This window comes from Ceratotherium simum, chromosome 2 (assembly GCF_057802395.1).
Source record: "Ceratotherium simum simum isolate JZ-2026a chromosome 2, ASM5780239v1, whole genome shotgun sequence".
Lineage (NCBI taxonomy): Eukaryota > Metazoa > Chordata > Mammalia > Perissodactyla > Rhinocerotidae > Ceratotherium > Ceratotherium simum.
This window is the reverse complement of record NC_141901.1, coordinates 93,841,118-93,868,540: the sequence shown is the minus strand read 5'-3', so window position 1 is coordinate 93,868,540 and position 27,423 is coordinate 93,841,118. Positions and strand designations below refer to the sequence as shown.

The 27,423-nt window shown below is 38.4% G+C and overlaps 1 protein-coding gene across 4 annotated transcripts; it reads right to left on the bottom strand.

The window, feature by feature from the left end:
• Positions 1 to 7,734: 7,734 nt before the first annotated feature.
• SERBP1 (SERPINE1 mRNA binding protein 1) lies at positions 7,735 to 23,507 on the bottom strand. Of its 4 annotated transcripts, none has more exons than XM_004431473.3 (8): positions 23,107 to 23,507; positions 19,460 to 19,610; positions 18,664 to 18,804; positions 18,463 to 18,552; positions 17,743 to 17,862; positions 14,883 to 15,060; positions 11,404 to 11,577; positions 7,735 to 9,961 (listed from the first exon to the last, which is right to left on the bottom strand). In XM_004431473.3, exons 1-8 carry the CDS (start codon positions 23,417 to 23,419, stop codon positions 9,905 to 9,907), a joined length of 1,224 nt encoding a protein of 407 aa, XP_004431530.1. In that variant the 5' UTR covers positions 23,420 to 23,507; the 3' UTR covers positions 7,735 to 9,904. The 4 variants fall into 4 exon arrangements, with proteins under 4 accessions (XP_004431530.1, XP_004431532.1, XP_004431531.1 ...); XM_004431475.3 differs by having other exon boundaries at positions 17,743 to 17,817; XM_004431474.3 differs by having other exon boundaries at positions 18,463 to 18,534.
• Between the last annotated feature and the right edge of the window lie 3,916 nt (positions 23,508 to 27,423).

Genomic DNA, 27,423 nt, shown 5'->3' with positions numbered 1-27,423 from the left:
ATCAGAAAAGTCTCTTCTTCCCCCTAAAAAAAGATAAGCAATTCCATCAACTGGCTAACTGACAATGGAAAGAAACAAGTCAGATCTTCACATAACAGCCTATACTGGAATAAATTTCCAATTAAAACTTTGCAAAGCTCACACACACCAAGTTAGATAAAAAATATTTGCAATGTATGCCAAAAATAACTTACTTAATAAGGTGCTCCTACATATCAATATGAAAAAAGCCAACACTTCAAAGAAAAATGGACTGAGTGAGCAACTCACAAAACACAAGTAAATGCCCAATAAGCACGAAAAAAGACAATCACCTGTAACCAAAGAAACGAAAATTAAATACCATTTTTCACTTACCAAATGAGGAAAATTACAGAAAAAAATTAGCCAGTATTAATCAGAAAAACTGGTGTTCGCAACCCGGAATGTTAGTTGGCTCCTTTCTGGAGGCAGTTGGGCAATATTCAATGAAATTTGAATAAGCAACTCCATTCCTAGCAACGTAGACTAAAGAACAGCATAAATATCATAAATTGAACAAAGAACTTATCACAGCATTGATTAAAATGTGGACAGGGGCCTAAATGCCCCTCAGTAGAGACGTGGTTAAATCATCTATACAACGAGACGCTGAATGTCAGGGAATCTATACCGGTTTTAGGACACCCCATTACTTTATGTTCTGAGTAGGAAAAAACATTAAAACTAATATGCCATCGATTTCTATGGTGCACGTTCTTCCCCCCATATTTTAACATGTTTGAAGTTGAGATGGATTTTAGAATTGATGAAAAACATCCTATGCAGCCTTTTAAAAAGTAAAACAATATTTGACATGGAAATGGTTACAAAAGGCTGAATAGAATCATCTCACTTTTACAAATCAATGCAAAAAAAAATTTTTTTAAAGAATATACACCAAAACGTTAATAGTGGTTACTTCCAGGTTTTTAAATTACGTTTTTGCATTCTTTTCATCACAAATACTCATACTCTTAAAATTGGATAAAATCATTAAAATATAAAATATTACCAATTTCTTTCTGAAGACCTGAGACAGGGGGTCTAGAGAGACACTACCAACCACTTTCTCTCTGGCCCATGTCTCTCATCCTCCACCTCCTCTGTCTGGCACTTTCACTGACCCTTAAGTACTCCTGTCAGACAGCAGGAAAGGCCAAGCAGATGACCCATCAGGTGAGGGCTGGGGGTGTTAGGGTAATAACCGAAGCAATGGGTCTTTGAAATACAAAGTTTATGTAACAAGCCAATTTTTGCCAAATTCCCATTCTAATAGGAATTGTTAATAATGACCAACAGCATCTAACACAATACTTAGTACATGCAGTTTTTAAGGGATGTAATTCAGTTCTGACCACGACTCGTTAAGGCAGGTGTTACCTCCACTATAGAGATGAAGAAACAGTTAAGTAACTTGACCAAAGTCACACAACTCATACCTGATACCAGACGGTCTGGTTTTGAGCATAACTTTCAACTACTCTAATTCCTTTCTATGCAAGTGACTGCTCCACAAATTTACGTCAGTTGGGGTTCTGACTGTAGGTGACTACTACAACTGTGATTCCATAAAAATCTTTGAAGCTATTTTTACTAACTAAAAACCGGCAGTTCCATACTTCTAAAGTTCTAGATCATTCTTGGTTCTTGAGAAATCTACCTAAAAACCAGGTAAATTTTAAAACAAATGACACCAGGACAAATCTGGTACTCCTGGATTATCCAGCTAATTTATCTAACCAGTTAATCTAGATCCTACAATACAAGGCACAGGTGGGCCACAGAAGGTAAATAACACTCCCAAGAAAGCCTATTATTTTAAGGAAATCGATAAATGGAGTATTTAAAGTTGTAAATACACTATGCTGTTTAAATGGAAAAGTAACCAGAGCAACGTGTTTTCTCTTAATTAAAATAGCTACAACTCCACCCAACTTACCTGATTTTTTCCAAACATGAAGGCTATTTCTTGAGCAAAAAGGAATTAGGGCTGCATTTGACTCAATTTTGTAGCTTGTATGCATTGTGGAAACAAATAAATGCCCTTCCTTCATTCTATGGTAATTGGCTACACATTTTGCTATTTCTTTATTTACAAGTGGCAAACCCATTCTTAAGCTGGTTCTGCTGAGATTTCAGTCACATCTCTAAGAAACATACAAACCTATTATGTGTTGCCATGGGTCCCTTTAAGTCACTTCAGGCGACTTTTCAATTTCCATCTCTTCCATAAGAGACCCTGCCCTTGCCTAGGCAAGAGAATGTCAGATGAGGTTCAAGACACCTTCCCTTGCCAATTTTAGACATTTTACTACCTACAGGTAATAGGACCCAAGGAAATACTATAAAAGCTATTATGAGATTATCAGAGAGAATAAACTGTTCTCAAAGGTCCTGAATTTTCACTGGAAAGGCAGCAATGCCCACAAGGACTATTTTCACTAGTTCAAAAAACTGCAAAAACATTTTTTCAAAAGTGGATGAAAATTAGTAGCAAAACAAAAAACACTTGTTCCTTTATGAAAGAAAATGTCAGTTCACTTGCTAAAAGGGCAATTATGTCTCTTTGCACATTAGCTGAGAATGTGGCCTGTGTTAACCTGGGCGCATTTTTCTCGTGCCATCTAAACCAAAGAGCCGGGAGACCCCTGTCCTCAGCCCTCCCCTGCCAAAAAAATCTCTCAACATGAAAATCGGATGTTGCAAGATTTCACTTAGAGATAGAAATCGTACTTTATTCCATCACAAAGGGAATAAAAGTCCATTGCTTTCTTTTCACAACACTAGAAAATACTTGTTTCCTAAATTTTCTCTCCTTCTCTCACACTTGTACTACAACTACATGACTGTTTCTTTCCATTCCCATAGACACTCCCTTTAGTTTATCCCCTGGCAGGGTAGCTTTCAGACCAGCTGCGTAGGCAGTTTTTTAAAAAAATACCCACTTTTCACCTGCTTGCAACAGATTAAAACAACTTACAAAGATAATTAATTCAATAAGTCATTTCTCCAGCTACAGACGCAATCAATCCAATTTTTTTCTCTAAAAATCTGCAGGTATTTTTAAAGTTTAAAAACTCAAAGTAGCAAGAGATTGATGATCCTGAAAAACAGAGGACCATCCATGCTTTCCTGTAACCGGGAGGCACTGGTTATCTAAGTTCTTCAATCAAAGTATATCAGTAATTTTCTCTTAATAAAATTTGCCCGTTTTCCCCTAAAGAGAACTTCTTTCTCAGGTCATTTTTAAGTACTTCCACTTAGCATCACGCAGTATCCAAGGCACTTCTCTGCTTCAGTCAACACGACTTCCAGCTCTGCCATTTGATTCAAGAAACAGAGGAGTCAGTCCAATTGTTAGCAACACTTTGCTGGATTCTGCTGATATAGTGACTAAATGCCACTCAATCTTCAAGGGATACTGTTATCAACAAAATACAGTGGTCTGAAGCACATACAATATACCTGCTAGGTATGCTGGTTTTTGCCTATGACTAGCGACCACTGAACATCTGTCTTAAAATGTAGCTTTATCCAATCCAGTCTTCCCATGCATTCTTCAGAAGCTCTTAACTTAGACTTTGGCACCTAAGTGAAGCCTCAGTAAATGTGTTCACAAAATCAAGTTGAAACCAAATTATCTACCCTTTTTAGGAAAAGTTCTTCCTTTTATACTGAACAAAAAGTGTGGAAGCTTCACTGAAAATTCAGAATTTCCAGAGAAAAGATAAACCACATACAAAAAATAAAGTATCTGCATGGGGCTGGCCTGGTCGCCTAATGGTTAGGTTTTCGCACTCCGCTTCGGCGGCCCAGGATTCGCAGGTTCAGATCCCAGGCACCGACCTACATACCCCTACATCAGGCCATGCTGTGGCGGAATCCCACATACAAAATAGAGGCAGATGGGCACTGATGTTAGCTCAGGGCCACTGTTCCTCTCCCCCCAAAAAATAATAATGGTATCTGTGTTTAGTTCAATTCGCCAATCATGAAAGCCTAAACATTTTCAGCCATGAAACCAGGCGGGGGAGGGAGGGGAGGACTCTACCATCTCCTTTGATGTGTTTAGTCACCAACTTCCAAAACAACCCTCAGCAGTCTGCGCTTGACAAATCCTCTAAACATGTGCTCTTCTAAGTACTGTCCGTGTGGTTGCCAAACAGAGGAACATTCACTATGGATTACACGCATGGTGTAAAAGGAGAATTCAACATGCAAAGTTCCCAAAACAAAATTATTCATCAGCTAATATCACATTTTAGTCCCAAACTGACACAATTCTAGGCAAATGCCTAGAACCAAGTTGAGCTGGACAACTTTATACAGAATCTTCATTCTAGGTAGATGAAAACCAACGGCATTTCTTCAAACTAGAGAACTTTTTAGGTCCTAAAATCTATGCAAGAAATGAAATCAGCTAAAACTTGCAATTAAAGTGACAGTGTAAATACTGTCCAAAGATATGCTACTTCCCATTTTCCTTAGTTCACCAAATAATATCAAAATCCTGAATATTAGCCCTTCTCTGTTCACATTTCATACCAGTAGCACTTAATGCAGCTATTTAGGGAATAAAGCCACAGCAAGATCAGTTGAGAGCAACTGTCTTATCACCTGGTATGAATCGATTATCTAAATAGGATAAAAAAATCCAAATTGAATCCGAGTTGTCAGGTTATCACCAGGTTATCTTTTGTCTTTCACGCACAAAACTTAAAACACACATACAAGTGCACCAGGAACTGCCACAGGCCCCCAAATGAGCAGCAAAAACAATTGGACTCTCATTTCTTCTTTACTGATTTAAAACACTAAGTACCTACATAATGAACACCTCAAATACATAATTCAGTAAATTATTTCTAACTTGTATGGACCATTTCTCACCTTGTCTTTCCTTCCATTTAGACGTGAACAACTGACTCCCAGTTACTTAATACAGTAATCAATGGCACAAAACCTTAATTCTGCCCAAATGGGTATTTTCCTGATTAAGCTCTGAGAAATAGTTCTCAAAAGCCACCAATTCCTGCCCCAGGCTCGAACCATGGAGTTAATTAAAGCAGACGTTTTCTAAATTACACAAAATGTTCAGAATTCTCACCTCATGGGAAAATAAATTAGCATGACAGCAAGATCTCAGCACTAAATGACAAGTGCCACCAAATGTGAAACATTCAACTATAATCGTGGCATTAAGCTTACTTTTACAGCAAATTTATCCTTTCCTTAACAGCTTTTAGAATATATTTAAGTAGCAAGCTACACAATCTTTTTTAAAAATAACAAGACCACCTTAACTTACAGGCTGCCAGATACCTTGCCCTCATATTGATTAGACAGATAAGGGACAAAAAACTTGCTTTAAAATACTAATTTCACAACTTTCCATGGGGTAGGATGATTTTTAATTTGTACCCAGAACTTAGTTTTTACTTTAAAAGAACTCTTATGCTGATCTGTGAGAGACAGCTTTGATTAGGGGTCAGCGCACATTTTCTGTCAAGGACCAGATGATGTTTCAGGCTCTGTGGGCTACATGTATCTTTGTAGAATACTAGATTTTTATTTAAAAATGCAGAAGCCATTCTTGGCTCAGGGACTGTACAAAAACAGGCCACAAGTTAAAATTTGCTGACCCTTGGCTTGGATATGGCACATTTCAACAACACTCATTTCTAATGTCAGTACTTTCCTCTGTAGCCAAAATCTTGATGGCTTTAATTATATCTTACCCAGTTTCTGATATTAAGCTTCTCATCCTTCAGGTTACCTTTCTTTCCTTATATTCTTTGATTTAGTAAATTCCTCTCAGCCTGAAATAGACATTTCAATCACTTCTCATATAACCTCATTTGCCTAACGTAAGTAACTGAACACAAACTTTTGAAAGTTGCCAATTTATATCTCAATGATAAAACCTGACAATTTTGCAAACGACGTTGATAAATTATTTCACTAATTACTAGGTCTGGAAATTTGTTTAGAGATCATTTTACTGCCTTATTACTAGACAGCAGAGCATACTAGTAATCAAGTTCTGGGCTTTCTCCAGTTAACTTGGAGATCTGACTTGTAAGTGTTCAGACTTCCGAAATAACTTATTTACATGTTAATATCAGTTGAATTACAAACGTTTGGGTTAGAATCTATTTTCTAAGCCTTTACTTTCTTTACAAAGTAGAAGTACATGCACCTGAGCCCTAGAATTTGCTATTACCAGTTACTTTAACATTGGGATAGATGTCCATTAATATACCTGAACAATCTTACCTTAAAGTCAAAATCTTTCCATTCTAGCTTCACATTTCTCCCTAAGGTTTTCTTTTAACCTTTTAATACTTGTTGCTTCCGTCAACATAATGCTAGAGCTCTTAAAGATATATTTGAAAAATCCAATGTATTACACTTTGTATGCAACTCCCTAATAGCATAGTAATTTTTCTTTCTTTTTTTTGAGGAAGACCAGCGCTGAGCTAACATCCATGCTAATCCTCCTCTTTTTGCTGAGGAAGACCGGCTCTGAGCTAACATCTATTGGCAATCCTCCTCCTTTTTCCCCAAAGCCCCAGTAGATAGTTCTATGTCATAGTTGCACATCCTTCTAGCTGCTCTATGTGGGACGCGGCCTCAGCATGGCCGGAGAAGTGGTGCGTCGGTGTGTGCCTGGGATCCGAACCCAGGCCGCCAGTAGCGGAGCGCACGCAATTAACCGCTAAGCCACAAGGCCCCATAGTAGTTTTTCTATTTCAGCACAACCACCTCTGACAATTAGAAAAATAACACAATCAGAATGAGTTGTTAATCTTCTCCCTCCAAACCCATGCAAAAAAATAAGCCCAAATAGATTTACAAGCCTGGAGATGATGTGTTCTGCTTCCACTTTTAAAATAAAACTGAATAAAGGAATAGTACCTAGTGACACATTTTAAAATCTTTCATAACTCCACACAGGTCTCGAATAGTATTTAACTAAAAAAGAAACCATACCCCAATCATTTCAATGCAAGCTGAAAACATCTTAAAAAATATCAACTCTGGCATCATTTGCATTTAAAAGCATCAAGATATTAGTTCACTAAAACATTCAATCTGCCACCATTATTATTCAGGGATCTATATCCATTAAGGGCTTTTCTTTAGACTATTATACCTTGCTCATCAAAAGAAAATAAAAAAGGGCATTCAGTATAACCTCCACATTCAGACTTGCTAAGAGGAACGTCAGTCCTTTCAACTCATTTTAAGTTAAGAATTCAACTTCCTAGGGGGCTGGCCCAGTGGCGCAGCGGTTAAGTTGGTGAGCTCCACTGCAGCAGGGTTCCTGGGTTCGCGGACCTACTAACCACTCACCAAACTATGCTGAGGCGGCATCCCACAGGAGAACTAGAAGGACTTACAACTAGGATATGTAACTATGTACTGTGGCTCTGGGAGAAAAAAAGAAAAAAAAGGAAGACTGGCAACAAATGTTAGCTCAGCGCCAATCTTCCTCAAAATAAAAATTCAACTTTCTAATTATAATACTCATTAAAATAGGTATCCCTCAAAAAAGTGATTCGACAGCCTGGTTTAACATAAATCCCACATAAACCAAACCTAAATATAAGGGGAAAAAATGAAATATGAGCATTATCTTGAGGGTGCACACAGGTCAGAAAACACGTGACGATAAATGGGCTCCTATTTGTTTTTATGACTTTTAAGAAGTGAGCATGAAAATAAAATCTTTATTTTCAGTTATTACCCACCAATAAGAGAAAGTTAGGTTCACAGTTTTAGCTCTTGACACAAAGTGAACTAGGAGGCAAATTTACATCCATCAGATACAACTAATGGACCAACTTTTTAAAGTTCAGGCTATCTTGAAAGCTTGCAACATACCAGATATTGCTGTGTATTCTCTAGTGACACAATGCCAGCAATGGCTGACAGCGAGTAGAACTTGTGAAGTGTTTTTAATAGGTGTTTTCTATATGTTGCTAGAAATCAAGAGGTTTATAAACATGTTACATGTCCAGAAACAAGTTAAGATACTTGAAAGTCTAAACACACTGATTTAGGAGTGCGTATGTTGCAATCTCAAGAGGGGTCAATAGTCCATATGGACTAAGTTAATACTTGCCTCTGGGTAGCAGGTACGTTTGTAAATATAAAACCATGTTAGACATTAGCACCAGTGCAGAACATGCTCAGCATCATAAGATCCAAAACACCAGCACAAGTTTATCCATCATTAAAAACCAATTACCTCCTTCATAAGATGTCAAACTAGTAGGTAACTAGATTAATAAATCTAATCCAAACGATTAACTCTTATAGTGTACAATTTCTCTCTTTTAGAAGTATATGGGAGAACTAATCAGCTAAGTAGCAGACATTTTATGATTTAAGATCTTCAATATTTTTAAAACTGGACATTACCATACATAGGTGGAAAAATTACTGAAAACTGAGTGACAAAATAGTTTTAAAACTGTAAATAAAACTCCTTTCCTGTTTAGCTTAATAAATGTGGCAGAAGACTAAAAATAACAGCCTAGAAAACCTGTTTATTGATCATTCTCTCCATCTATGTTTTAGTAAATGGTGATGCTCCTGATCAAGGAATCCATTATGAACCTAATTTTCTAACGGAGAAAGGTAAAAGACATTTATCACCTTCTGTGGAACAGTCATCTATCAACTTAAGACCAAAATTAATAGTAATATAGGAAATTCAGAAACATTAAGATTTTTGGTTTATATTTCATGGATGGTGCTGCTGTTCCAACCTTATAAAGTAAAGCTGTCTGCTTTCCAAATTCTAAAAATTAACATTCTCCCCCATCTTACCATACTAACCAGTGCCCTTTGGTTTCTTTAGAACGAGGAAGGGTTAAAGGGTTGTTGATTATGCACGTACAATTTTGATTTGAAACGTTTCACACAAAAAAAATCATACTGAGTGGCCACTTATTTTACAGAGCAGTTTAAATATTATGCATTAGCCAAATCAACTTGTCCCACCCACCCTGATGGAACGGAAAAACCCAATACCCATAAAACTACTTCGCTTGACAAGACGTGTCTAACAAGTAGCTTGAGCAACTTTCACCAGTAAGGTGTCTAGTTTGGTTTAAAAATTGGAAAGTCACACATTTTAAAAGTAAATCTAGTTGAAACTGTGAATCATTTATAATTTGAACCTAATGAACCATGCAGGAGGAGCAGAGGATTATAATAAACCAATGTGCTTTGAATCTGTTCAAGTACTGATATTTCCGTATATAAAGATTTAGCATATATAACAGCTATCATGAGAAGTGAAAAAAGATTTTCCCCAGAAATGAAAATATTAAAACTAAGTTAAAATACATAAAGTAGTTAGTATCCACACAGCATAAAATTTGACAAAGTTTACACGTCCCAGTTGACCATGTGTGAAAATGCAAAGCAGGTATTAAAACTGATATTATGTCCAATATTTAAAACCAGTTTGTAATTGGGGGAACATCTAAATCCTTAATTAAAAAACACAATGAAGTGAAAGCTTTAAACTGGTACACACTGTTCACACCTATATTTCAAGTTTGGAAATGCATATTTGCAAGCAGCAATACAAAAGTATTCATGAAGAATGCATAATCTCTGAAAATTATGAAAACATCCCTGCTACCAATACATTTCTAAATACAAAACTGACTACCATATTGTTACTTCTGTGTAGCGAGAGAAGTTCATTTTCAAAACAGATAAAATTCAGTCTTTAGGTGTGAATGGTATGAATGACAGTCTTTTTTTTTTTTTTTAAATTTCTTAGTCGTTTGGGATCCTTAAGCATGCAAAACTTCAGAGAGGAGGGTCCACAAAGGAACCAGGGTTGTTTTATGGCATCCAGTTAAGCCAGAGCTGGGAATGCCTCTGGGTCATCTACATCAGGAGCAGAAGCACTTGACTGAAAAAGAAACAAACCAAAATTAACAATTCTCAACTCTTGAAAATAAACTGCCAGTGTCTACATTTAGACACAGAACTCTAAAAAATCCTGAAGTTAAATACTAAGTAAAATGTGTCAAAGCTTTTACTTAAAAGGCAAAATTATGGATCAGAATAGGACTACAAATATTTGCAGTGACCCTTATCCTGAATTTCTATCAAGACCTAAGAAGAGTCCCTAGAAACAGCGTGGGTTACTTTATTTTTCAAATAAATCACACAAGTAGGATATATATGTGGATTCTTACTTTGGGATATATATGTGGATGGGATATATATGTGGATTCTTACTTTGTTGTTCAGTATTCTCACATCTTCCCCATTTGCTAAATAAGAAAAGCATCAATTTGAAAGCAGGCTAAGAAACTGATTACAATTATTTAAGCAGCACATCCATCAATGTTAGAAAAGAACCCAACTGCTATTTACAGTTAAGTACAAATAACAAAACAACAAAAAACATATATTGAAAAGGTCCATATACACAACACTGGCCTTTAAAAAGAAGTGATGTCAGAGAAAGAAACAGAAACAAAATATCATCACATTGTTATTGGTGACCATAAAATCTATAATATTAAGTTACCACTATAATCAAACATTGACAGACTCAATCAAGCAGGTGGGTCCCCCAAATTTGTATATGAGGTATTGAGAATTCAGGTGGACATTATGGTTTCCTATCCAGACCATAAGAGAAAATGAACTAACCCAAACTAACTGTATGTATTAGTTTAATAAAATCTTATCATTAAAGCATGGACTTTGGTACCAGACAGATCAGAGTTCAAATCTATCAATTACTAGGGCTTCTATCAAAATATTTCGTAAGAATTTGTTTTGTGTCATACACTGTGCAAGGCATTGGAGATTACAGAAAGTCGGACAAAAATCAATCCCAGCTCTTAACAGAACAGTCTAGTAAGAAATCAAGAACAAAAAGGTGTCAACAATCACCTAGTGAGTGTCACACAATTATACAATGGACACAAAGGTTATGTTAAGCTGAGACCAGAAAAGCAGTGAAGACTCAAGGCAAAGGAAATAGTTGGCATTTCAGGTAGACCTTGGCAAAAGCCAGTTAACATGACTCCCTACCTGAATTTCCTCTTTTGTAAAATGGGGATGTCAACATAGTAACAAAATGTGAAACGCCTAGCACAGCACATGACCAGCACCTAATATGAACTCAATAAAGGGTGGTAATTTAACTCTACTGGTAGCACTATTCAAACAGTGATTTAAGTGCTGTAAACAAAAACATAACCTAAAATGCAGTTTCTTGAAGACATGTCTACCTCTTTTTCTTCTTCTATTTATGTCCCCAAAAGACCCAGGGCAGTGGTTTACCAAAAAAGGTCCTCCAATGACTTAAAAGGGTAAAAGAAATCTTAAAATTACCTTGTCAGTCCTGCTACCACGGTTTGGACGTCCACCACGCCCACGGCCACCTCGTCCTCCCCTGCCACCACGTCCTGGGCGGCCAAGGTCTCCAAAATTGATCTCCAGCTGAGACGTTATATCATTTGCTGGCTTCCGGAAATGATGGTCCATAACCGACTCGTCAGCATGAGCCTAAAAATTTAAGTGAAAGCCAGCCACTGGGTGATGAATCTCTTTATAAGTTATAAAGAAAAACTTCAGTTCTATATTCTTCCAACTGTGACTTGGGAAAAGAAATTGTGTACAGACTTCTCAGAATGCTTTTCTGTTCATATACAATTATACATTATTTCACATAAATTGGAGAGCTACAGATTCAAGTAAAACACAACTTTACAGGAGGAGAACCCTGAAAAGCTGTGCACAAATAAAACCACACTTTAAATATACCAAAGGAAGCTTCTTAAAAACGAAGCCCTCATGTTTGTGAAATCCAAATACTCCTTTGTATTTATGCACAAGCTAAATGACCCAGTCTGCAAAAAAAGCCAGAGAATTTTCACTGCTTAATGCCCGATTTCTTTGTATATATGTAATAAATAGGTTTTAACCTTCTAGTTGGAAACTATTCTTATAGTACTTCAAACAACATTTTAATTCTTCTAAATAAATGTATAATCTTTCTCTTTTCTGAAGGAATAATGAACATTCTGTTCTTTCTAAAAATCTTATATTACATCTGTTAACTACTCTTTAAAGTACAAATAAATTTTGTATTTCTATCCATGTTTTCACCCCTTTAATCACCTAACACCCAAATTAAACATCATTCCTTAGTGCCAGGCCAAGCTAATTTAAAGGCAATAGAAGTTTCTCTTTAAAATAGTAATTTTATTTTATTTATCTTTTTGTGTGTGAGGAAGATTAGCCCTGAGCTAACACCTGTTGCCAATCCTCCTCTTTTTGCTGAGGAAGATGGGCCCTGGGCTAACATCCTTGCCCATCTTCCTCCACTTTATATGGGACACCGCCACAGCATGGCTTGATAAGCCATGTTTCAGTCCGCACACGGGATCCGAACCCATGAACTCTGGGCAGCGAAAGTGGAGCACTTGAACTTGACCACTACACCACCGGGCCAGCCTCTAAAACAATAATTTTAAAGGAGCCCGTAACAAAAAAATAAATCTACAAAACCACTAGCAAATTAAAGTCAACACTAATTGTCTAATTTTTAAATGTTTGCTATTGCAAAGCAATGATATCAATTCATTAATTAGAAGCTTTTTCTTAAGTTTCTAGAAAACAGAAGCCAAAAAGCATAAGTTGATACACTACTGGAACTCCTCAAAGATTTTATTACAATAATAAAAAGAAAGTTTGGATGTTCAGGGCACATCCCTAACCTTCAAGGTAACTAGGAGGATAAATCTGCAAAATTTTTTTTTCTCGAGTAATGAATAATAATTAGGAAATAAGGGCCATGGTTTCAGCTTTGTCGATACCACTGTAACTCAGTTCTCCATTTCTAACAAGTTTCTTCTTTTCCCTAACTACTTCATATTTGTTGTGAGGATGAAGATATGTAAAAGAGAAAGAGCACTTAAAGTGTCATACATAACAAACCTGAAGACCTATATATATTCAAATGATAAGGCCACATATGCCAATAAGGCCAGATTTCAACAAGTACCCATCCAAAAGGCAACGTAACCCTAAGATCCCAAACATGTCAAAATGGCTCGATAACGAAAATGTTCTGGTTTCAAAGTTATTTAGAACCAATTTCACGTTTTATAATTTTCAAAAATTTCTAATCATATACATCACCTTGTATAATAATTTCTGAAAAGCTCAATGTAAAATAATACTTAAAATTGGGATACCTAACCTGATGTCTATAAAATGCATGAAGAGGCTTCAGGGCATTAAGGAATGATTTAAAATTGTATCAGAAATTTGTGTATGTATCTTGTTCTGGAGAGAAGTTCTGTCAGGACTCCAAAAAAGTTAAGAATAATTATCTCAAAAAAAAAAAAAAAAAAAAGAATAATTATCTCAAAGGCGTCTAAGTAAATCTTTTTCATATTAACCTAAGCAGTTTAATAACTGTTCAAATGAACCATCTCCCCAAAGTGAACTTTCGTGGTTCTTTAACCAGGAATCCTATTTGTTTTACCCAGATAACCAAAACAACTTTAGCTCTAAGAACTTTGAAAAAATAACCAAAAGTGTTCTAATGAAGCAAAATGTTTTTGCCTACAGGACTTGACACTTGAGACAATGTCCTCATTTATACTATTTACGAAGGCAATGTTTAAAAAATCATTTCTAAACCTAGAAAAATATTTAATCTCTTCAAATTCAATATTATTTTAAATATTTCCAAGTTTGTTTCACAGCTGTTTTTTTCAAAAAATTAAAATGTAATAAGATCTTACTGAATCTTTTTTTTTTTTTTGTGAGGAAGACAAGCCCTGAGCTAACATGCCAATCCTCCTCTTTTTGCTGAGGAAGACCGGCCCTGAGCTAACATCTGTTGCCAATCCTCCTCCTTTTTTTTCCCTTTTTCTCCCCAAAGCCCAGCAGATAGTTGTACGTCATAGTTGCACATCCTTCTATAGTTGCTGTATGTGGGACGCCTCAGCATGGCCGGACAAGCAGTGTGTCAGTGCACACCCGGATCTGAACCTGGGTCGCCAGTAGCGGAGAGCACGCACTTAACTGCTGTGGGGCCAGCCCCTGAATCTTTTTATAACACGTTGCCTTTGTAACATTTCAATTTAACTTTATGACTAAAATCTCATACTTAAACAAGCCCTAGAAGGATATAGCACTGGGACATTCCTCTAAGAACGTGCCCCAAGACTTAAATAGAAGCTACCAAATCAAAAGCCACCAATATATCTTTCTCAAATATTTTCATTAGTTTCCATGTTTCCTAAGGAAAGGAAACCTGTAAAATTCTCTGGTCTTGATAAGACATCCTTCCTCAGTAAAAGAGGATACTACCATTTACTGAAGAGTCCTGACCATTATATATGGCATAGGTAGTTTCAAAAGCTGAATACTGAATGAAACCACACATTTTATTTTAGGTTAAACCACACGAAACTGTCAACCTTTTCAACCTAATACAAGTCCTTTACTGATTCCCAGTTTCGCAAGATTTTTAAAAATATTATCACAACTTTGAAAAGACCTACCATTTTCTAAGACACTAATAAATTGTATGACATACAAGTGACTGACAGCTTTTTAGGGAAAAAACCCAAACCCACCACATTAAATATAATTATGGATTGAATGAAGGACTCAATTTCTTGGAATATATAGTAATGCAGTTTATTTTCTCTTTTGAGCAATATATTTGCCCCAATGATCCTACATAGAGCTTTGCTTTTTTATAAACAGATTATCCACGTGAAATTCTAAAAAACTATAAATACGATTCAAGACATCTAAACTTTTCCAAACACCACAAAACTTAATTTTACCTCTTCACTCTTTGACTTATGAAGAACAAATCCTTTCTTCCACTGCCCATCAGCACCTTCATTTGGTTTGCGAATATTAAATTCTACTTTTGCCCGGTCCTTATTTTGAATAGCCTTCCACTCATCCAAAGTCATTTCTTTTGGACCCTCTTCCTTTACTTCTTCAACCTCATTCTCCCTGTGAAAAGATGTTTAAGTTAAGCCCCTGGTAGGGGCTGATAAAACCTACAGAACTTATAAGCAAATTAATCTTGGCTGGTTGGTAATCTTTTAGAGATTATCATCCAAGGATGGAAGGATCAGTTTTCTTTGTAACCCAATGGCTACATGTAACTTGGTAGACACCAGGAATGCAATGCTTACTGAATTAGTGAAAGCATGGATAACCGAGGAATATACAATTCATCTTCATAAACTCTTAAATGATCAGCTATCAGTAATACAACCTTAAACTGGTTTACCAAACCTAAAATACAGATTTCTTAAAAATCACACCACTTTGTTTTAAAACTGTACCCCTATGTGATTAAAAACCTTGGCCTAGCTTCTCCTAAAACACATTTTTAATTTCCATCATTTCCCACAATATACAACTCATAAGATACATGAAGGTAATCATCTAGGATGCCTGTGAGCAACCAAGTTTCATATTCTAGAATAAAAAAGAACTGTTCCTGCAACCTTTATTTTAACAACACTTAAGGCAAAACAAACTTTAAAATGTGTCTACACATTTAAGGGTAGACATAAAGTGTCTACAAATCCTAAATTCTCTATACCCCAATGTTCGAACAAACTTGTATATGGACAGGAGACTAAGGTTTCACTAGTAATGGAACTCTCCAGAAAACACAATGCTTTCAATAGTTAACAGTAAATTAGTTATTTCGAAATGAAATTCTCAGTCTATAACTACTATATATTATCTTTTTACCTTTTTACAGAAACAAAGCATAGGCCTAGGAATCAACTTTTTTAGTCTAATCTCAATTCCCAATTGTCACCAACAAGTTGTTTGCTATTTTGGGAGCCCTGCTTCTTTCCAAAGATAGCAGGTGATTTAGTTAGCCTTAGAACTCAAATAGCTCCCTTCCACGCTACTCTTTACTGTTTGACAAATCCCATCTTAAAACTTCCTAAACCAAGTTTACATTGAATCGATGAGATCTTCGCTATCAAGTCCAACTCTGTCAGTTTACAGATGAGAAAACTAAGGATTGAAAGAAGGTCCTAGTTACACATAAGTTGTGACACAGCCAAGAATAGAACTCAGCATACCTTTATCACATCCCGAAACCATGACACCTACCTTCCTTCAACAGTTGTTGTAAGGATCAAATGAGACACAACAGAGGCTATGGAAACTATATAGGAGGGAGTTAATCAAAGTCAGCCAAAGCAGTGCTTCTTGAATTTATACTTCCATATGCAAGATATAATGCTATGTTCAGATTTCCCCTACACTGGACTAAGAGCAGAGACTGCTCTAATACCGTCAGAATCTTATTTGCTTGCTTCCAATACCCTACACATACATCATTTCCTTCTGGTTAAGTTATAATCTTTGCAGATCACTTTTAAGGGGCTTTAAACATGGGCTCTTTAGTAAAGGAACAACAGTTATGTTCAGCATTGTCAAGTACTTATTGTTACATAAGGTTCACTTAACTCACCACTCACATTTTGTTTACCACACAAAATTATGATTCTATCTAGTTTCATAAAACTGAATTTATATTACCCTAAGTTCAACATATCACTTAAGATCATGTATTTATCTACTCTCTCCAACAGTACATCAATTATTATTCCTTATTCCAACAAACCCACAAAACATGATACTCCAGTCATTATAGTGGTTCACCGTAAGAACAATTCTTCCTGGAGAAAAAGAAAGTTTAGAAGAGCATCCCCTCCCTGACTGATCTGAATATGCCCTGGTTAAGAATTACTGACCTAAATAATCTGTAATGCAAGACTTTAAAGCACAATACTGTAAGAAATGACTCGCATATAATTATGCTTGTCATAATGGAAACCAGAGGAAGGCATTAAATTATTTCTACCAGCATAACTTAAATCTTTAAAACTCTCCCATCCTTGAATAAAAGAAAACTCCAAAACCAAGCCTTCTACCTAAAAACTCAGAAAATGAAAAGGATTAAGGAAGCTGGTGAACTAATAACATATTCTGGCCCTTGTTCTCCTCATACATTTTAAAACAAGCCAATAATGCTATGTTCCAAATTATATGTTGATGGGAAAAAACCTTCCAAGAGATGATGGAACTAATTTTAAAATGGTCATATTTTCTACTTTTAAACTCTCTCAGAATAAAATATGTATAATGTTCAAAAAACTTTCAACTACTAGTTCTAAATACTACAAATTCAACTATTTGGCCTAATTTTTAGAAACCCCCAACTTCAGCTTCCAGTTCCCACCTATTCAATGTCTCTGGACAGCTGTCACTAGAATTATCCACCACAAACTCTCTACCAAGTACTGTGGTTAGGGAAAATGCATGATATCTTATCCTATTCTCTCAGGTTAAAACAGTTAATTTTTGTGCTTAGGGCTAACAGGTTTTACTAAAATATGTATTTTCCTTATCTTTTTAAGATGATAATGGTAATTTCAAATAGAAATAACTATTTCTTTTTTTAAACTATTAGAGCCCAATATATACATGTGTAAAGCACTCCTTTAAATAGATACTATTTGAGGGACTGGGATACAATAAAAGTCTCTTCTGTTAAAAAGCCATCAAATAACAGCATTAAACACAGGTTATTTTCTTGGTAAAAATCCAAACTGATTTCAATGCGGGAGCATTACGACTACACATAAAACAACTTACTTATTTTCAGTGTCTGCAACCGGATGTTCTTCACCTTCAGGTGTTTCCTCAGTCACATTTGATTGATCCAAGTCACTGCAATTATAAGATATTTGTTTCTGAATGTATTTTGGGGACTCTCTAAGGAAAGAAAGAAAAAGAAAGGCATCTAGGTCCATTTACATGTAACTGCAGGATTCTTTATACAAAAATATTTAAAAATCTTCACATTCCCTAAGAGTCTTTTCCTACCAAATCTATCTCCCCAATAGATTTCTAAGAGAAAATAATTTAAAAATGCATACTGATTCAAGTTACAGTGCAAGTACTTTATTCGAAAAGTAGCAGGACAGAGAAGCTGGTTCTCAAAGCAAGCTTCACCAGCTTATTAAATGTCTGTAACAACCAGAAAGGTCAATAGGTAGAAAAGAAACTATTAAAGACACAGAAAATCAGAATACCCAATAACTTCAACGTAGGGTTTCAGGAAAAGCTACATATCCATATGAAAAGAAAAATTAATATTGCATAAACTGAATTATAGAAAAATTGGTTATTTGATACATTATAACCCACACATATCCAACAAGACATAATCTTATAAGGAAGTAGACCTGAGATAAGATCATCCATTCTTGTCCCAGGCACAAGTAACATTAAATAGGGTCATGGGTGAACCTCTAGTAATGTATAGAATCAATTTTATTAAAATTATTTATTTAAAAAAATCAGAATACCAACGTTAATTCATCTTTGACAGTTCCCCAGTTGTGAGATCCGCTACCTCCACGTTTGTCCTCATGCTTCAGGCCACTGTAATGTGAAAAAGAACTAACAAAACTGAGTTAACATAATACTCTTCAGTTCTAGAAATTCAAATTTTTTTTATTAAAGAAGTAGATTCAAATCTAAAAATATAATAAAAACCAATATAAGACTTACGATCTATCACTTCCACTATGCCTGTCAAATTCACGTTTGCCACGAGAATCAAATCCATCTCCTCGGCCCATTCCACGTCCACGGCCTCCTCGACCTCTTCCAAGACCACCACGGCCTCGGATAGGTCGGTCAATAATCGGTCTATAACAAATAAAAAATATTAATACTTCCAAGGTTTCCAGGAAAAGAAATAAGGGAAATTCATTCAAGGGCTCAAAAATACAGCAACACATTTACTGGCTCATAATCCAACAGTTAAACACACGTTTTAGAAAATTAAAAATAGTCTATTTCTAAAAACATGAAGAAAATCAGAACAACTAGGAAGCTCTCCGGAAACAAGAAAATTGTTTTGGCACTCTCTAAAACTTTACTACTACTGCATCTACGTTTTCATTTTATTCATTTCACATTATAATCCAGTAAAACTGCTATTTGCCAATACACTTAAAAATTAAAATAAACACATCTAACCTGCATAATGAGTAGTCTGTTTTGCTATAAACAACTACCCAACAGGACTCTCCTATTAACTCAACATCAGGGGATAGCAAGGAAAAGAAACTGTCCATCAATTCAACTGAAGTGTTTCATTACAAGAAATCTAAGTCTCGACACTAAAAGCTGTTACCAAAATGTCTGAAGTATAACAATGCGCACATTCAGATATTTTTCGGAAAAACTGATAAATGTAACCAGCTATACTACTACCTGGTAGTTATGCCCAATTTATAGCTCTGTGTTAATATGTGACTCTATAAACTCACAAAACATGAAGAGATTAAAAAAATCTTGCCTATCAACTGAAAATTCTCCTCCTTCGCCCTTTTCTTCAAGTGGCTTTTCAAATCGTCGTTCACGAGGTGGTCGCCTTTCTGGTCTCCTATCAATTATTTTCCCTTCACCTTGAAGTTGTTGATCAGGTCTTCTTCCAACGCGTCTTATTCCTAAAATGACAAATAACTTGCATAAGCAAATTATTTTTGCAACACAAAAAATTTAGACCTAGACTGTTTAAAAAAAAGTTGCTCCCCTTTCAGTCCACTAACTAGCACTTCTCGATGAAAAAGATACTGGGCATCTCTAAAGTGTAACAAAGTACTTCAGAGAAATCCCTATTTAAAGACAATAAACTTATTTTAAACTTCTATTTAGTTTGCTAAATCATTTTTTGCCCTAAAGCATTCTCTCTGACTTGGAGGGCATCTGGGTAACCACTATTCCTCTCACTTTTCAAGATGCCAGTCTCTTAATTTAAAATTCTAAAATCGAAGAAATTTTAGGCAAATGATACATTTTGGCTTTAAAGATATCAAAGAAGATAACACCAGTAGCCATTCAGAAATAATAACCAAGCAAATCAACACACTCACCAGATAAGGACCCTCAAAAAAACCGTGAAGGGTCACTATTTTATTTTACATAATCTGGAGGATAAAGAAAAAAAATGCAATAGAGTAAAAAGATTGGTAATTTTATAAAACTACAAAACTGAAAAGGAAAACAAATGACATTTAGGATTACATCTCCATAGTTTTAAAATAGCTATTATCCAGGAAAAAAGCATCCTCTTCCTCTCCCATTACTGTTTGTTTACATATATATATACTTACGTGTGTATATACAATGCACAGCTAACTTAAAATGTTATGCAACCAATAGAAAATAGTCCAGTTATTTTACTATTATGGATGGAGAGCTTTTCTCTTGGTTTGCCCTTACAAGTATCTTTGTTTTCAAAGACACTTTAAAAACACACACACACGGACTCCTTTTAAGCAATACACAAGAAATAGAAACTTGTGGCACTAAGTGATGGCTGAAACCTTACTGATTTCCCCCTTTATTACTTTTTTCTTTAGTGTTTGAGGCCCACAAAAGCAACCAATATGCATTATTAGTAGTCTTAACGATAAGTAGATTGATGGTTAAATTCATGACTAGAATTTCAGGTATGCTGTAATTGCCAAACCACCATTTCTGACAGTCAAAAAGCAGCTGAGGAATTGGTTTTACAACAAGATCTTAAGTTGATTCACTCTGGTTCTAAGACGTGGAACACCATGAGGATGCACCCAATTGTTCAGTTGCTTGTAACTAGAATCAAATGGTAAATATCAACTCTTCAATGAAATTTTAAGGTCAGTTCCACATAAACTCTCAGGACAGACCACAGATGGCAGATCTTACGCCAAGGCATTTTAATAAATTTCGTCAGAGGTACAGTGTATTTGGGTGGAGCTATGGAACCAGTCCTTATAATGATGATATCCAAACCAAACACACCCAAATGAACAATGGCTTGCTTCCCCACCCAATATTCAATACTAGGGTTACAGAATCTAAAAAACTTACTAAATAAATTCATCCAATAATTGACATTTAAAAATGCAGTCTTCTCTCAATATTATTTACACATACTCCGCCAAGCTCACTTGATTTTCACCAGATTCCAGGCTTTTAATATTAGGAAAAAAAAACAACTTGATCTACACTCGCAGTGCAAGTGTGTGGTGTCGGTTCTCAAGTTCTCCCAATAAACAAAAGACAAGCTACACAACTATTTCATACAAACATTAAATACACATCGAAGCTATGTCCAGCGTTGTGCTAGGACCTATATTCAAAGGCACAGAGCACAGGATCAGGGTAACAATCCTTCCCACAAGAGGCAGGAACTTGGTTTACAGGTCTCTCCTTCCCCAATGCCCAGAACTTCCACTGACAGGTAGCAGGATCTCAAAATGAGTCTTTTTCATGCAACATTTTCCCTATATTTATAAGCCTATGTTTTACGCAATTTAAGGTTAAGAGTGCTGCGAAAGGCTAATCTAAGAAAAATGTTGATAGCTATTATGCAAGTTTTCCCAAAGAAAAACTACTGAATGACAAACTCAGTGCTGGTTATAAATTGGAGACAATTCTCTATTTTTGGAACTTAAGACACTAGTTTCTAAATAAAAGCTTATTTCAAAAGTGGGCTTTATGATCAAAACAACTGAGGGATTTAAACTATGCTTCATGCTTTGAACCTTAAAACGTGTGAACACACCTACCTGGTACATTTTAGATTTATACTTCAGACTCAACTTTTTCATGTGCTTTCTTTGGATTAACGTGATTAAGGAGGTAAAGTTGAGCATAGTTTAAATAATCACCCAAGCCAGTGCTCCTAAACAGAGAAACGCAATGATTTAGTCAACTGTACTACAGGTTGCTATGAAGCTTAGTTGACTGAGCAGGTATTCGGCCTAAGTGACACACACACGCTTTCTAAGACTCCAGCGTGTGCTTCCCTCCAACCTGTAATTTTAATACAAGAATTCTTTTATTTTATTCACCACCTGGGTTCTTCATTCCAAGCCTCACAAAACTTCTATATGTAAAAAAAAATCCTAAACCAAAGCCTAAATACAGTTGTTTTGATTTTTTAAATTAGTTGAATGCTACCGAATTGAACTAAAGCTAATGAGAAACAAGCCCTTTCAGGAGCACGTGGCAGTAGAGGGTAATTTCAACTTTCAACGTACAAAGGCAACTTGAAGGACTCAGAGCTTCGGTCCTGCACCTTGCTATTGATCACGGATGCTTTCTTACCCCCAACGGTTTTGCTTTTTCCTCCACCACCAAACACAAACCCGTAATGAGTGAGAACGCAAAACTCAAGCTCACGAAATCCTGTGACGCCCAGCGACCTGGAAGCAACAGTTACCCGCCACTGAAATCCTGCCCGAGCTGCCCGCACACGTGGAGGAGGAGCTGCAGGCTCCAGAGCCGTGCGGCGCCGCGCGTCCTGACAGCCTCTGCACGCCCCCCACGAGCCCAGCCACCCGCGGGGCACACTGAGTGCGGGGTCGGGACAACGACCGCGACCCAGCGCCAGCCTCAGGGCGGCTTCCTGCAACCGCAGCCTTCGTTCAGAATTCCCGCTCCCGCCCCACCTGCAGCCGCATTTCCCTCCGCCCCGACAGCTCAGCTCCCCCCGCGAGTGACTGAGCTTCTAACAGGTGATGGGGCGAGGGCACAATACAGCACGTGTGGCCCTAAAGCAGCAGCCTCCTCCACCGTACTGAGTCCCGAACACGGAGGAGTCAGGCGTGCCTCCGACCCCAGCTCTGCACCGGGTCCTCCGCGCCCTCGGGGACAAGATAGCAGGAGAGAGACACCCCCTGCACCCCCAGCAGCACGCCGAGCAGCACGGGCCGTGCACCCCGCGCCGCCCGCCCCGCCACTACCGAGGCTGCAGCCCGCGGCCGGCCCCCGGCGGGAGCGGGGCCGCGCTCGGGCGCCGCGCTCCCCGCACCTCGCAGGACCGGGCTTCTGCCGGGGAACGCGAGGCATCGGCGGCAGGTCTCCGGGGCCGCGGGGCTCCAGGAGCACGCGGCGGCCCGAGCCCGTCGCTCCCTCCCTCCGCCCGGCTCCCCACCTCCGACCCAGCTCTACCTTCTTTCTTCAGCGCCACGGGCGGCTGCGTCTCCTCCTTCTTGTCAACCACGCCGACGCTGGCGGGCAGCGGGTTCTTGCGGTCTTTCTGGGACTCCTTCCGCAGCTGTTTGCCCGCCGCGTTGGAGTTGGTCTGGGCTGCGGCCTGAGCTGCGCTCTTGGCCCCGGGGCCCCCAACGCCGCCCCCGCCGGCTTCTTTTTTCTTGTTCTCGGCTGCTTTCAACACCTCGAAAGGGTCCGATTCGTCGTCAAATAACTGGTCGAATCGGTTGGTGACCACGCAGCCGAAGCCCTCCTGTAAGTGCCCAGGCATGATGGTGGCTCGGCGGCGCGTTCCTCCACGGATTGCAGCGGGCCGCGCCGAGCCAAGAACGCCTGCTTCAGCTCTTCCCACAAGATGGCCGGGCCGAGAGAGGGGGGCCGTCTTCTCTTCCGGCGCCAGGCACACATCCGGGAGCGGCCCGCGCCGCAGGGCACCATGGGGTATGTAGGCCAGCGTCGCTTCTCCCAAAGCGGCTCCCAGCGGCAGGACTACAGTTCCCAGAATGCAGGGCGCGACCACTCTTCGCGCGCGCCCAAGAGGCAGGACTCGCGGAGGGAGAGGAGCACGCGAGCCGAGGGAGGGGATGCGCGGTGGTGGGCGGAGTCCTGCCACCTGCTCTCGCCGCCCTTCAACTCGCGGCGTCTCGGGCTGCGCTGGAAACAGGGAAACGTGACGGCGGGTTTTGCCCGCGAAAGTTCTCTGTCTTTGCTTTTACTCACTCGCCTCCGGTCCGGGGCTAACTTTCCCCACCTCCCCGGAGGTCAGGGTGACTCCCAGATCTGACAACTGGAGACTCCCAAACTTCCGGGGCTCGGGTCGGGGGGCCGCCCCGGCCTCGCCAAGGCGGGGGCGACCTGTCCCAAGTCCCTAGCGGCTCAGTTGCTGGGGTCGCCGTCCTGTATCCCCAGTGCTGAGTCGAGGCCCTTCTGTTTAACGTGAGGCGGCAGACGCCTCCGCTCGCGCGGACGTGAACGCGGGTAGCGGAGCTAACGCAGAAGACAGTGGACGATCGCAGGGAGAGTGGCGCGCCTTTCCCGGGCGGGAGATGCCCGTCGCGACCGGCGCTCTAATTGATGTTAGCTCCTGACGCCGCAGCACTAGACCCTGGGCAAGCCTCCAAGAGGCGCTGTTTGGAGAAGCGCTCTCTAGAGTCAATCCAGTTGTCCGCTAGTGTCCGGCAAGCCAACGATTAGGTGTTAGTGAAACGTGCTCAAGAAACAACACTTCATAGCATCTCAGTGTGTAGTGTGCTGAGGTGCAGTGGAGGGGAGGAAAATATTAATTGTCGAATTAATTGTCGTTACTAAAAGAATTGAAGTTAGTTGAGAAAATTAAAGCCCGTTAAGGTAATAGAGTGTCAGTGCGTATTCAAGCATATTTGGTAACACCGTGTTTCAATATGTCATCATTTTTAAACCTTTTTCCATTAACACAAAATATAACAGAAAGTGTGTCTCTATGTTCCAGGTGCTATAAATAACCTTAATCTCAACCACAACTTGTTAGGTAGGTAGTCTCCCCTTTTCGCAGGTGATGAAACCATTTCAAAAGTGAAATGACTTCCCAAGTTCACACCTCCGTAAGCGCTAGTGCCAGGAGTTGACGGTCTTCTAACTCCACTGTGACACTATTAACATCAACTCCTTCATCCAGACTCTGCCTCCTGATAGGAGTCAGTCAATTATTAATCAATTTTCAATATTTAATAAGATTTAAATATTATTGCATGCCAGGCAGTGTATATAACATGGCTGAATGTAGTATTATCAACTTCTGAGAAGATTTTAAATCAATTCCTTCACAGGGAAATAAGTCATATTACAGGCATGTGGCAGCAAGCTTGGTGGTTTTCTTGTTTCTAAATGCAGCCCCCAGTCCTCAAAGTTACCTATTCCTCTGTTGCCTCATTCCTGCCACACACACCCCCATCTCTCACACACACACCCCCTTACATCTGGCTCTTGTTTATCTTCCCAAGACTTGAAAGACAGGGAGATTTGGGCCATGCTCTTGGTGCCCCTTTGAAAATAGCTCAAGTGCAGTTTGGAAGATCTCATGCTTGAACCAACCCTTTCTCTTTACCAGGGGCTTTCTCTTTACCAGGGGCTGTTAACATGTGCACTTTTGTGAGTCTGCCAGTTCTCTCCTTCCTGGCTCTTTCGGGCCACTGCCACCACAACAATATGAAGAGCTAAAACTTGATGTTTCACTATGTGTTTGATGCACTTCGCATGTGTTACCTCACATCAGCTCTGTGAGAAAGGTATTAGTACTGTCTTTTTAAGGTGAGGAAAATGAAACACAAACAGACTCAGTAACTTCCCGACTCCTACCACAGTCTAGGGAGTGGGACAGGCCTGTCCTTAGTTATTTTTATCCTATGTACAGATCCCTGGTTTCCTCAAGCAGATCTTTATGACCACCAAGCATTAGGACAATGAGAATATTTAAAGGTAAGCTACACATAGGGGAATTGTATGGCTGTGAATTTCTGAGGGTCGCTAACACTCCTCAGAGAATTTACCTATTACTATAACCTAAAAATATGAATAAACATTTGGGGAAAGGGGGAAAAAAACGTGTAAGCACTTTCAACTTCCCTCTCTCTGTTTCTTCTTACCTGGGATTTTGGTTAATCCAGGAAAGTTTTAAAGCCCATTTTTAAAGTACACAAATAAAGCTCAAAATGGTAATTCTTTTATGTCTCACAATCAATTATTATTTTATAAATAATTATTTTCGCTAGTATTTTCTTTCCCCTAAGAAATTAAAATAGTCTTTAAAAATATTTAAAAATTCCTGCTACTCTTGATAGAAAAAATCTTGGCCGAATAAACCTCAAGGGAGGAGGAAAAAAGACTTCTTGGCAGACTCTTATTCAAATTAAAGGCATGAGTTGTAAAGGGACAAGTTATAAGATACCACTGATTAGAAATGTAGCCTAAAATATCAGCTGTCTGTAGCAACACTTGACTCACATATTGGTCTCTGAAAAATACTCATGCAACTTCACAGCCTTATCTATAGCAAGCTCTCTAAAGAATTTTCTAGCAGTAAATGCTGAAAACTATCCAAATATCTTAATTAAATATCCAATATAGTCGCCTAATGATAATGAAACCGAGAAACAGAATATTATACCTCCTTCCAGCCCTCACTTGCTTTTAGGATCCTAATACTCAATTCTCAACCACATTACAACTTGTTTTTACCCATTTCTTAATCATCTCAATTCCCTGTTACTAACTGCTGCTATATTATTATAATAATTACTAACAACTACTACAATTTGAGCATTTACTATGCACTGGACACTGTGCTAAGTAGCTTACATGCATTATTTCCTTTAATTCTCAGAGCAACCTTATGAAGTAAACAGTATTACGACCTCTACCCGCCTTTTACAGATAGGGAAATGGAGGTTGAGCGCCTCTCCCAAATTCACACTGCCTGAAAGAGTCCAGGCAGTTGGGTCTCACACCGCTATCATACTTGTGAGCGACACGGTGCAGGGAACAAAGTCCTTCATCCTTTACGCTGCTACCATCTGTAGCAAGAGAAAACTGTTATTCCCTTATAACACTTTGGGGACGCTGGATACAGGCACCTCATAAATGTAAACAAGAGACTCTAATTTTTACTGTACTCTAAATATATAATGTATTTTTAAAACAAAAGCAATAAAACTGGTACCTGTGTAGGAAAGGGCAAATCCTCTATGTCTGAGGATAGAATGCTAGGTGTAATATGCAAGTCGAGGTTCTTGCTAAAGTTAGACTATCAAAGCTAAAAATAGAAATATTACACTCTCTATTTTGCCACCTTAACCTTACTTTGAAGGTTCATCCTCTTGATTTTAAACTTCCCTTCCCTTTTTTTCTACGTTGAACTCTTAGAGGAAAAAAAAAAGCTTTATTGAGATATAATTCACATGCCATATAATTGACCCATCTAAAGGGTACTATTTAAAGGTTTTTAGTATGTTTACAGAGTTGTGCAACCATCGCCTCTATCTAATTTTAAAAATTTTTTATCACCCCAAAAAGACCATTCCCATTAACAGTCACTCCTCATTCCCTCCACCCCCAGCCCTAGGCCACCACTAATCTACTTTCTGTGTCATAGATTTGCCTATTCTAGACATTTCATATAAATGGAATAATATAATATGTGGTCTTTTGTGACTGGCTTCTTTCGCTTAGCATATTGTTTTCTAGGTTCATCCATGTTGTATCATGTGTCAAGTACTTCATTCCTTTTCATGACTGAGTAAT